The sequence below is a fragment of the Notolabrus celidotus genome, chromosome 16 (genome assembly GCF_009762535.1).
Source record: "Notolabrus celidotus isolate fNotCel1 chromosome 16, fNotCel1.pri, whole genome shotgun sequence".
In the NCBI taxonomy this organism is placed as follows: domain Eukaryota; kingdom Metazoa; phylum Chordata; class Actinopteri; order Labriformes; family Labridae; genus Notolabrus; species Notolabrus celidotus.
The window spans coordinates 23,603,907-23,616,402 of record NC_048287.1 but is presented as its reverse complement, the minus strand read 5'-3'; the positions used below and the strand labels follow the sequence as shown (position 1 = coordinate 23,616,402).

The 12,496-nt window shown below is 42.9% G+C and overlaps 1 protein-coding gene across 1 annotated transcript in view; it reads left to right on the top strand.

Moving 5' to 3' along the window:
• Positions 1–4,252: 4,252 nt before the first annotated feature.
• The window catches only part of ext1b (exostosin glycosyltransferase 1b), a 156,421-nt gene continuing 148,177 nt past the window's right edge, over positions 4,253–12,496 (top strand). Inside the window, exon 1 of the mRNA XM_034705306.1 lies at positions 4,253–6,172. Coding sequence (XP_034561197.1) covers positions 5,229–6,172 — 944 coding nt within the window. The 5' untranslated portion in view covers positions 4,253–5,228. The remainder of the gene's footprint in view (positions 6,173–12,496) is intronic.

Genomic DNA, 12,496 nt, shown 5'->3' with positions numbered 1-12,496 from the left:
AGGGTAGACACTTCCTGTTTGGCATCTTTGCCCTTTATTTACCTGTAACTGACAATAAAACAGTTTTATGTCAAAATTATTGAATATTGCACACAAATATTTATGTTTAGATATATCATTTCAACTGTTCTACTGTTAGACTGACCAACAGATCCTTATTTAAAATGGTTATTAATGTATTCTATAAAAACGTGAGATTACCAAGTGAAAGTGACTGAAAAAAAAAATAATAATAATAAAAATATTAAAATTAAAAAAAAAAATAATAATAATAATAACATTATTTTTATGGCACCCTTTTCAACAAAGTACTGTACATGGGTTGCAAAATAAATCATATTATCACACAAGGCAAGATCAAGAAATAAAACTTATTTTAAAAGACAAAATTCCTCTTAATAAATACAATTATTTTTATAAATATATTTTTTAACAGTTAAACTCAAGTAAAATAAAATAAAGTTCAGGTAATATCAGGAAAGGCTCAGCGATAAAAGTGTGTTAAAGCTTGTTGAGTCTACACTTGGAGCTTAAGGCTGTCTGCTCTTTCAGAAAACAACCCACTTATCCTCTGGACTGCAAACAGTTACTTGTTTATTCTCACTGCTCTATTATTCTGTAAAAACAATAGAGATAACCAAGAAAAATTTGACATAAATGTATTTCTAAAAAGCTTGTCTGGACATTAGTGTTTCACTGCGATCAGCTCCATTGAATAGATAAGGAGAAAAGACATTGGTAGATATTAAGTAGAAAAGAAGAAACGCTGTAAACCTTTAGAAGAGATGAGACAAAAAAATATTATAATTGGAAGCAATGTTGGCACACATAAAAGGTACGAAAAATCAAAACCACAATTTATCTTACAAGAAAAGGTCTCTTTATGTCATGACACCTTTTTATGTAATCTTGTTACGTTCTGCTGTTGCAACACAAAGCTGCTCTGCTCTCCTTAAAACATACTGATAAACTATCATTGGACTTTTACACTGTACTACATCATTGGCTTTAATTTATGCTTGACTTTAATATTCATTATGATTCCAGCTTACCTTGTGCATGTTTTTATTATATTCTTACTCTTAACAATTACTTGTGTAATATCTGGCTTTTATTGTCTGTGCTATTATCTTACCTTGTGCTGCTGAACCACTTAAATTTGCTAATGGAGGCTTATTCTTACATGCACTTACTCAGCGCTGTGTGTCATCAAAGTGAATTATTAAATGCTTCATTAGAAAAATAAATAAATGAGGAAAAACACAAACACTGGGAAGAAAAAGATAAAAGGATTAGAGCATTTTATTCAGCATATTGGTAAAACAGTATTGCTATTGTTTTATTTAGTCAGCTGTGTTCCAAGACATTTTGGAAACCCTGTCATTATTTGTGACACTTTCTTCCACATCATAGAATATACACTCTGATTTCTCCAAGGTTGATTCCACGTGTTAATGAAAGCTGTCACTCATTCTTCCAAACCAAAGCTTTCCAAACTCTGCAACCTCCTATTCCAGCAGGTAACTCCACCTTGGTTGAAAATATACGCTGGTTTGCTTGGATCCATCCTGCTGCCTCTCCTGTAAAATCCTGTGCTCCAAACTGGCCAATGACAAACAGTGACTAAAGGCTATGTGAGTAGAAATGTTGCAAAATGACACTTTGCTTTTTGTCTGTATACCCCACAGGAATGGCATCCCTCTTCCTTTCACTGTTGTCTCCAAATCTTCTCCAACTGAGACTACTGCTGCTTGCTGAGGCTTTTTAGTATGGGATACAAGCAAAGATCACATCAAGGCCAATTCCACATCAAAGCCATCTCCACTTTTAAACCATTGTTTTAAACACTGCCTCTCTCAGCAACTTTAACAAAACTTTGGTTTGTTGACCACAAAGTATTGATTTATCATTACAGCATCATCGAGTCTGTTCTAAGTTAAAGACAATGCAAGGTGAGACTTTAAATCATAAAGGACAATCCTTTTTGGGGATGGCGGGGGGCTTTTTTGCACCTTTATTAGAGTGGGGAGGACAGTGGATAGAGCTGGATACAGGGGGTGAGAGAGTGGGGGAATGCGGGAAAGGCGCCACAGGCTGGAATCGAAACCCAGGCCAACTAGTTCATGGGTGCAAGATTTAAACATAAGCCAGATCCGCACCCAAGGACCTTCATTTTCAAGGGGATGCCACTCGAACAATTGGAAAATCTTTATTGTCCCCAAGGGGCAATTTGGTTTGCAACAGAAGTCCCAACAAGCATCATATACAACCGAGCAATACACAAATTAAAAAACATAATTTCATATATATGATTCAAATACATAACTCCTGTGGATCACATCATTTTTCTGCAATGAGATATGAGACACAAGGTCCCACAACCCTTAGTGCGATTACTTTGTGCCCGAACTTTGTACTTGTTTAAGAACTAACAGCACAAATGATCTAACATATTGGTTTGACGGTGGTGCAGTGGGTAGTGCTGCTGCCTCACAGCGAGAAGGTTCCTGGTTCGAGTTCCCATGCTTGGGTTCTTCGACTTCCTCCCACAGTCCAAAAACATGCTCTTCAGGTTAATGGGTCACTCTAAATTGCCCGTAGGTGTGAGTGTATGCGTGAATGGTTGTCTGTCTCTCCATGTTTACCCTGTGATAGGTTGACGACCTATCCCGGGTGTACCCTGCCTTCTGCCCGAAGTCAACTGGGATTGGATCCAGCCCCCTGTGACCCAAACGAGATAAGCGGTCAAAATAATTGATGGAAGGATATTGGTTTGACATAAGTTAAAAAAGGTGTCACTGCTATGAACTCCCATGTTATTGGTCTATTTTGCTGTTTGTAGCATTTCTTTTAGGTGTAAGGAACTTCTTTAATAAGCTAAAGACAAAACAAGTGAAGGATAATGTGTGCAGCTATGAATTTAAGAAAGTCAATGCTGCTAAATTTGAATGTCTTTGAATGAACTGTGAAAATAAATCACCTGGGGTTGTGTACCTGGGGCATACACTATCAACACTATAATGGGGCTGATTTGGGTTGATTATGAATATCAGTTTTGAGTTTAAGTCACTAAATCTGCATTTAATTTATATGTAAGCATGCTGGGTGTACACAAACACTTAAGAAGCAAATCAAAGCTTGTTGTTCAGAATCAGAAATACTTTAATTATTCTGGGGAGGGAAATTCGGTCATTACAGAGCTCTTACAAAAAGTAAGTAAGAAAGTCAAAATATTAATAGAGGAAGGAATAAAATAAGATATAAATACGAATAAAGTAAAATGAAATAAAGATGAAATAAAATAGAATAATGATAAAGTATATACAGAAGCTCAGAATGGTTAGAATGTTTTAGGCCCAAAATACATTGCTGATCTGCTGCTACTGTATGAACCACCTCAACCTCTGAGGTCATCAGGTACTGGTCTGCTTTCAGTCCCTAGGGTCGGAACGAAACATGGTGAAGCAGCGTTTAGTCATTATGCACCACATATCTGGAACACACTCCCTGAAAGCTGTAGGTCCGCTTCCACTCCCACCTCTTTTAAATCAAAGACTAAGACTTTTTTTATTTGCAACTGCCTTCTTATCTTAGCTTATTTTAACTCACTTTAAATGCAAATTTTAAATTTACTTTTAATATATTTCTAATTTTCCTTTTCTTTTCTATGTTTTATTATATTTGTCGTTTTAATTGTGCTCTTTTATGCCTGTCTGAATGTTTCCAATGCTTTTGATGTTTTAATGTAAGGCACATTGAGTTGCCCTCATGTATGAAATGCGCTATACAAATAAAGTTGCCTTGCCTTGCCTTACATATGTACAAAAACGCTGAGAATGAAGGCGTTATATACAAGGAAGTGGCAACAAAACAACAACAAAAACTTAATGATATAACTACAGTGTATCAATGTAGAATCAGAAAGTAAAGTAAAAACCAATGGTGCTATGGATAAGGTAAGGTTATCAGAAATGAGAATGATGATCCATCATAAATTTGTGCAAACAGATTTTGCAGGCACAACAGACTGGACTGTAAGAGTTCAGAAACCACTCAGCCTGATTACTATGAGAGTATAACTTCTGACAAGTGTTAGCCCTCTTCACCGTGAGGCTGTTTCGCTCCCTGGCTCATTTCCAAACTACTTCCAGAGGCTCACAATTAGATGATTCGCACATGCGGAGGACTCCGGTTATGAATGGGTGCATTCCCCCAAGTCCCGCCTCTTCCGTTCCCACAGACGGACCAATGAGCGACTGCGATGCGCTTCGATGGGACGTCGCGTCAGCTGCCGTCGTGTCGGGATTGGAATGTTACTGACTAACAATCGGAACAACTGAGCACTCGGTAATTGGACACTAGGATCAAGGAATCCCGTCTTTTTGAACCCTTTTCTCCTCTATTTGCTCAGTAAGAGGTGAGCGTTTGTTTCCCTCATATCGACCGGATAACTTCGCCTGCTGCGTGGCTCCCCGCCGATCTGCTCTTTATTCTAAATCAGCGCGTATGAGGCTGTGAGGGGAGGTTGTGAGAAATAAGAAGAGAAATGCAGGGATTCGTCAGGTTACAGTTGCACCGCTGAGCTGCCCCTGCGCTACGACGCTTCCCCTCCGTGTTTCTGCCTCTCTTCACACGGGACCATGGAGTGATAAAACAGGGGGAATAGGGCGAACACAAACCGAGGCGTCCGGATCAGACGCGGCGGCCACACCGACGGGGTTTCACACTCGCTGGTCAATGTGTAAGCGAGTTTAACATCCTTACCGGGGGTATACCTTTCCGTCTGGGAGAGCCTCGGGGACCCCTGCCGCTTCAGCCGGGGGAGAGAGTTCCCAGACGGCTGCCGGACAGTTTTCCATTTCATCAGCCCCACACAGGCAGCCTGAATGAGGGCGAGAAGCAGCGCTGGAGAAGCGAGTCTCTGCATGTGATTGTGTCCGAGAGGGTCCGGGCAGCACTGGGCTTCTTAGGTGCTCCCAAGCCCCGCTGTAGGCGCTGTGCGATATGGTGAAACTCTACAGAAGAGGGAGAACGGGAAAATACTTTTAAAATCGCCCACATGCACTGGATCAATTGCTGGATTTGGGAACCGAATAAGCAGAAGGGGGGTTGGGGATCCGTGGAGGCTGCCGGAGGATGGAGCGGTGTAGCCGGGGTTGGTGAGAGCCTAACTTCGGGCTACTTTACATTTCTTATTCCTAAACAACTCGCCCCTGTTCCCAGGACACATGCAGGCCAAAAAACGCTACCTGATCCTGCTCTCCGCCGGTGCATGTCTGGTGCTTCTTTTCTACCTCGCAGGGGTTCAGCTTCCAGCGGCGAGCAGGAGCCGGCATGACCGCAGCCGGAACGGGTACCGGCCCGAGCAGCCCTGGCCTCACTTCTCGGACCCTTTACACCCCTTCCTGCCCTGGGATCAGACGGACACCGAGGATTATAACCTGCACATATCTCCGAGGCATAAGAGGGACGTCAACACGAGTGTTTACAAAGGCAAGCGGTGCCGCATGGACTCCTGCTTTGATTTCTCTCTGTGTCAGAAAAACGGATTCAAAGTTTATGTTTACCCGCAGCAGAAAGGGGAGAAGATCTCGGAGAGTTACCAGAACATTTTATCCACTATTGAGGGGTCCAGGTTTTACACCTCTGACCCCGGACAGGCATGCCTGTTCGTCCTTAGTCTGGACACTCTGGACCGGGACCAGCTGTCCCCGCAATACGTCCACAATCTGAAAACCAAGGTCCAGAACCTGCCTCTGTGGAATGACGGCAGGAACCACCTTATATTTAACTTGTACTCGGGGACGTGGCCGGACTACACGGAAGACCTGGGCTTCGACATCGGCCAGGCTATGTTGGCCAAAGCCAGCATCAGCACCGAGAACTTCAGGCCCAACTTCGACGTCTCCATCCCACTCTTCTCCAAGGAGCACCCGCGGACAGGGGGAGACAGGGGGTACCTCAAATATAACTCCATCCCACCTTTTAGAAAATACATGCTGGTGTTCAAAGGGAAGCGCTACCTGACAGGTATCGGCTCGGACACCAGGAATGCCTTACATCACGTCCACAACGCGGAGGATGTGGTGCTGCTCACCACCTGCAAGCACGGCAAAGACTGGCAGAAGCACAAGGACGCGCGCTGTGACAAGGATAACGCCGAGTATGACAAGTAAGTGGCACTTCTGAAGTGGTTCAATGTGAAAATGTGCTCTTCGTGGACTTTTACGCACGAAATCAGCGTGCGTGTGTGGCCGGTTTACTTCTTCTTTGAGGGCAAAGGTGCCTGTCACCGGGACTCCTTTATAGGTCATAACAATTTCTGATTAATTCTGATGATTTTTAAGAACACAGGTGGGAAAAAATATCCATGTTCTCTCTTCTGCTTGCTTCAGTCCCCACAGACATACTAAAAACATACCTGGGAAGGTTTGCTTACTTTAATGAAACTTTAAGCCAGCAGCATTCACTCATATTTAAAAGTGGCAGTTTGGAAAAGAAGTAGTACACATTCAGAAACAACAATAGAAACAAAAGAATATGATGAATAAGAGTGGATTTAGATTATAAATGAGCCAAAATGAATGAAACAACACCTCTTAGCTGGTGGAATTGTACAATACAGGGAGAGGGAAGCTGGGAAAATGATTTATTAAAATGTCACAGAAACAGAAATTAAGGAAGCAGCAACCCTCCAGGAGTGCTCCCAGCCAAATATTCACCATTAGGTGTGAAGTCCATACATAAAGCTACCTATGTCCCTGTTTCACATAGACACACATTCAGAGAAGAGCGCTGCTTTGACACAGTCTCTTGCTGTGTTTGGATGCATCTCCTTCACATAAACAACATATAACCAGCAACACAGAGTTGAATTTTACCCCCACTTTTTTCAAATACATCCGTATAAATCACACTAAGACGTATAAAACTCTATCATTGAGTCTTATAAAGTGCCCAAACTGCAGCCCACAGTTAACCAACCTTTTTATGCCCCACTACATGACTGCTTTTTACTCTTCACTCCACCTCCTTGCTCCCTTTTAAGCATGCTGTAAAAGATCTCAGGCCAGTCTATTAGCTCCCTGGACACCCCCTACCCTCCTCCTCCTCCTTCTTCCTTCTTTCCTATGAAGGAATTCACCTCTCCAAAGGAGCACAGCAGCCTCCTACCAGGATATGCACCGACATGTTGATTTGCACCCTGTAGTTAGTGCAAATGAAGTGAAAGTCGATGGTGGGAGTTTTTTTTTTTTTACCGATCACATCCGAGAAGTTGTCATGACAAAATGCTTTCTTCCTGTGAGTGTACATACAGGTTAGTTTATGTAAGATGGTTGAATTATGGTGCGATTTAGTGGAAATAAATCAGTCCCATAAACAGGTTAATTATCACCTTAATTTCTAGGCGTTGGTGTCTGTTTTTTTTCACTCTCAGCCCCCAGGGACAGCTGATTACCACTAATTTTGGAGGTCTCACTTTTGTCAGGATGACAATTAATGATTCCAAACCCTGGATCAACAGCTGGATGTGAATGCTTGGTTTATTTTAAAATCATAGGCGATGGATTGGTGTTTGCAAAAGAAGGATTACATCGTGAACTCGTCTGTCAGGTTCACTTGTGTGTGAGTGACACTGGTTTGATGTGCGTTTATGGACCTGTGGATCCCTGCCTTTGTAAAGCCTGGATAAACTCCGGCATGTGATAACAGCACTTGTCAAAATTGTTCCTAGAAGGGGAATGTAGGACTGACTGTGCACACAGACCTTATGCTGATGTTAAAGGAAGGACAGATATGGAAAATTAATGCAAACATATTTCCAATCAATCACAGTGGGCCCAGATTTCTAACTAAACACGTCTGTCTTTGAACGAGGAAGTGACTCCTTGAACTTCAAGTGAACCTGAAAACCCCCAATCCTCCGAACAAACTTATGATGCAAAAAAAAAGAGCTCCAACAAAACCTCACAAGCATGCACTTGTCTATCCATTCGTCATCCTTTTTTTCCCCTCTCTCACCGTCACGCACACACTCCTTCTCCCCGGGCTGACTCCCTGGATGCCTTGGGCTCGGTGTCACCTGGATAGATATGTCATCCATTATCTGGCATTCCAGTCGTCTCCGGACAGCCTGCCTCTGTCTCCCAACCGATCGGGCCTGGTTTTCCCAGAGGTATCCATGTCTTCGGGAACATCTCTCTGCTGTAATCAGCTGATTGACACATCTGATCGCCCAAGCTTCCACCGCCCACTCTCTCCACTGTACACTGTGTCTCACCATGGCTGATTTATTTCCATCAATACTGCTGCCTTTTGGCTATTGCTTTCACAGCATCAATACATTTGATTGCACGGCTGCTGAAACTCACTAAATCCAATCTCATTTTTACGCTGTTACAGTGTTCCGCATTCAAATTGCTTATGCCTGATATTCTGTGTCTAAGTGATTTTAACCTTTCTTGGTGAAGCATTGAGGCTTTTTCTTGTGTTTTTAAAACTGATTGTACTTGTTATGTCCAGTGATGAGTTTTCTAGAGTACTTTAGAATTTGGCATCACAGTGAAACCAATACATTTAAAGCATTTTCTCTGTTATGACATAGAAGCCTGTTTGGATTTAATCAAATGGATGGCTTTCATTTAATCTAATGTAAAGCCCCTTTGGGTGCCAGCCTGCTCGGCAAAAACTCCTGACGCCAGCTCTCTCAGGTAAATGGATCTGTATGTGGCCGGCCCGCATAGTCGGCCCTCGGTTTTTCCACAGTCTGGGGGCGGACAAGCGATGCCTTGCGGGGAGTCTGTGGTGCAGATTCAGGAATGCACACACGTGTCGGAGCAGCTGTTAGCGTTCGCAGAGGGAGCGTTGCCAAGGCAGGCCGACTAACTGTATATTATGTAGATGCTCTCTGTGTGCAGTTTGACCTCATAAAGAAGGGATGTGACAGGCTCTGGTCTTATCTACTCAGCTGCTTGCATCGCAAAGGCTGGTGCTTCAGGACTCCACTACATCCAGGCTCATCTCTGCTTCCTGACCTTTGACCCTTCTGCATTTTTAGAGGAATGCTGCTCTCTAAAGGAATGCAGCAGGAGGAGGACATGCTGGGAGCCTGGATATAGGTATCTGAACCATCTCCTGCTGCTTGCCCACACACAAACGCACACACAAGCCTGACGCTTGGCACATTTATTGAATTGATTTTCGTAGCGGCAATAGCTTTCAATTGGAGCCAGTCGGGTCCACTTCCATGGGCAAGCGCTGATGAAAGGGCTCCATTCTCTGCTACATTATCCACTAACTTTCCCGGGCTTCCTAACAATGATCCAGGGAGAGGACAGAGAAAGGCTATTACGGGCACTACAATTTAAAATTCACATTCTTTTAATGGGATTTCGCCCTCGTTTTTCCCTGATGGTGACTAAAACCCCTTGTATGTTGCAGACTTCCTACTAGATATTTCCTTTTTTATCATTTTGATCTCATATGAGTGGAACACAAGTTCTCATTTCTTTAAAATAGGAAGTCAAAGTTTATGATCTGTGACTTCCTCCTGCGGCGACGAGTCACTTCAGGCGTTGATTTACAAATGAATGAGGTGATCTCAAAGTGCATGGAAGTCACTATTATATGGCACACAATGGCATGCTGACTTCACATAACATTAAATCAAGCCTGTAAGTAGTGGAAGTGCTCCCGCTCCCACTGGAGAGTAGATTATTCTACAAAGGGAAAACAGCTAAGATCAAATCTCATCTCATATCAGCACTCGATTGCCTGAAGTACACCGTCATTACTATTGAGTGTTCCATTAAAGTCCGAGTGCATATATTCCTTTTATTTTCTCTTTGTTGAGACTTTCCCAGGCTCACAGCAGCGTCATCATCCCCCATTTAATACTTAACCAGCTTTGTTGGCTCGTATTGACTTTGTACTTTAGCTACTTCACTGGCAGCTGCCACGCAAGGTCACCCAGGGGACTGGAAAACTAAAAGAGGGAGGAAAAGGAGGGCGTCGGAGAGCAAGAGAGGGAGAGATTTAGTGAAGACGAAAGTCAAGAGGAGACGGAGAGAGAGGAAATTAAGCAGAGGAGGAATTGGGTGTGAGATTGAGTGATAATAGTGAGTGGTGTTGTAAGTGAGTTGGGATAAAGAAACGAAGAGTCCAGAAAATCGTGTGTGCAGCAGGATTCATTTACCCATTAGGAGTCAATTGCGGCAACATCAACCAAGCGCTGTGGTGTTTTCATTTCCACAACTGTTTCATCAGCAGGAAATTTCCCACTCGAGAATATCTCTCAAGGAAGAATCCAACCTCTCCTCCTCCTCCTCTTCTTCCTTTTATTCTGAGCATTTTCCTCACATCCATCTACTTCCCTCCTTTTGCTTTGCTTCTTCTCTCCTCCCCCTCCTGTCGCTCTCCTCTTTATCAGAACGACATGGAAACACTGATGTGATTTGGCTCCCGATGGCTCCCCGCCACATTTCCATTTCCCTCTGTTATTTTTTTTCCTTTAATGACGGTGCGGCGGTTGACATTTTGTTGACACACCGCCACAGAATGAGCGGCAGAAGCAGATCTGGGCCAAGTGAAGGGAACCAGCAACATTTTCTCTCCACCTTATCTCACTAAAACACTATTATGAGTGGGAATTAGCGGCGTTCACCTGAATGCCAGCGCGGCGATGCCTTCCTGTCGCAGATTTAGAGTGCCGAGCAAGCGAGCGACACACACAGTCGTGTTTCTTCGCCGCAGTTTGGCAGGAGAGGGTGTCACACTCCCTTGGTTGCCATTGTTTGTTTTCCTGTGTTCAGATTAATAAATCATGAATATTTCATGATTGCCTGCTCTCTCTTAGATAAAGTGCCGAGCCTGTGATGGGGAATGTTAATGATGTGGAGGATAATAAGTTTGAATGCAGAGCAGCTTAATTAGGACTCTTTGATATTTGGGTGTGTGTGTGTGTTAGAGACAGATTTAATCCTGTAACCAGATAAAACCTGTTTGTTATTTTATCTTATCAGGCTCTTTATCCGTCTCACATCCTGTCTGATTCCCACTTTCTCCGTCTCTCTCTCATTGCTCATTTGAAACCACCTCATTTATGTGTTTGTTTTAGCCTCATTTGGTCTTTTCTGGGGCAAGTCACTGTGTCACCGTCACAGGAGACGAGTCAACATTGAGTATTTCTGTCTTGGCTTCATGTGTTTTCACAGCTGTCAGAGCTTCTGGTGATAAACTTTAGTTGTGAATGTCTGACTTTGCAACACAATGTGCATTCGAACTTTTTGGAGGCACAACCAACAAATGTTTTTTTTTTTTTAGACTTGTAGGATAAGCATTTTATCTGTCAAAAATGTGTGGTAAAGGCTTGTCAAAATTCCAAATATTGAGCATAGCACCCCTATCAGCTGACAGCTCAGCTGTTTACATCTACACATCTAATCAGCCAATAGCTAAATGTTTGTTCTATTGAAACTGATTCACTGTGCCTTCTCTTGCTGCTTCCCCTTGCAAACTGCTTTACAACCCACCTCCAGGCAGGGAGAGCATCAGCAGCCTTGGTTTACAACCCACCTCTGTGTCTCATTTTATCAGTGTCACATGTATTGTCACTGATGCTCGCTCTCTTCTGTACCAAGGGGTCTTTGATGATGCTCCCCCTGCCTTGGCTTTTCATGTGTGCACATGAAAGATAGGGGAGGTGTGCTCTCCCCGCCTCAGGCTATGGCATTTAACACAGGCAAAAAAAGCATTGCTTAAATCACAAAGCTATTTCTTCATATTATCATACATCTATTTTATGTTCTATACTGTAAGGTACTTGTATAAGATTTTAGTTATCAGAATAAGTTGTAAGGAGCTCTGAAGTACTTTCTATATCCAGCAGTAGGAGCTCACCTTGACCAGGATTTTTGATATCGTAATCTTGAGGGCTGCATTACAAGTAGATGTTCATAGTATTGAATGCATCTCTACTGTTACCGCCTCTTGGACTGTTTTCAGCTTCTAGTAAAAAATATTTCCACACTGTTGACATTTTTTGTTGACATTAAGGATCGGATTGTGGCTCAAATTGATGATGTCCAATCAGATAAAAAATGCCTGGATCCACTTGATCTGATAGTTAAGATCAGGATCAGAACATTCCCTCATATAATCTGTTAAAGAAGACCAGTTGTCAATCAGATACCTGATTCATTTTCTCATCACTCCATATCTCTTTCTCTCAGTTCTGCCCAATTGTGCTCTCAGTTTGTTTTGCGGCTTGTTTTGGTCTGTGTGAGTTTTGTGTGTGTGTGTGGCTGCCCATCCATGCATGCCCTTTTTGTTTGTGTATTAATGTGTGTGTGTGTGTGTGAGTGAGTGTGTGTCTTGTGTTTGGCTCTTTGTCATGTGTATGGGGGCATGCGAACACAAGCATGTATGTGTTTGTGTGTGCACGCGGGATGACCAGGGTCACGACCTCTCTGTCTGTCCCCTCCGCTGAGTGACGAAG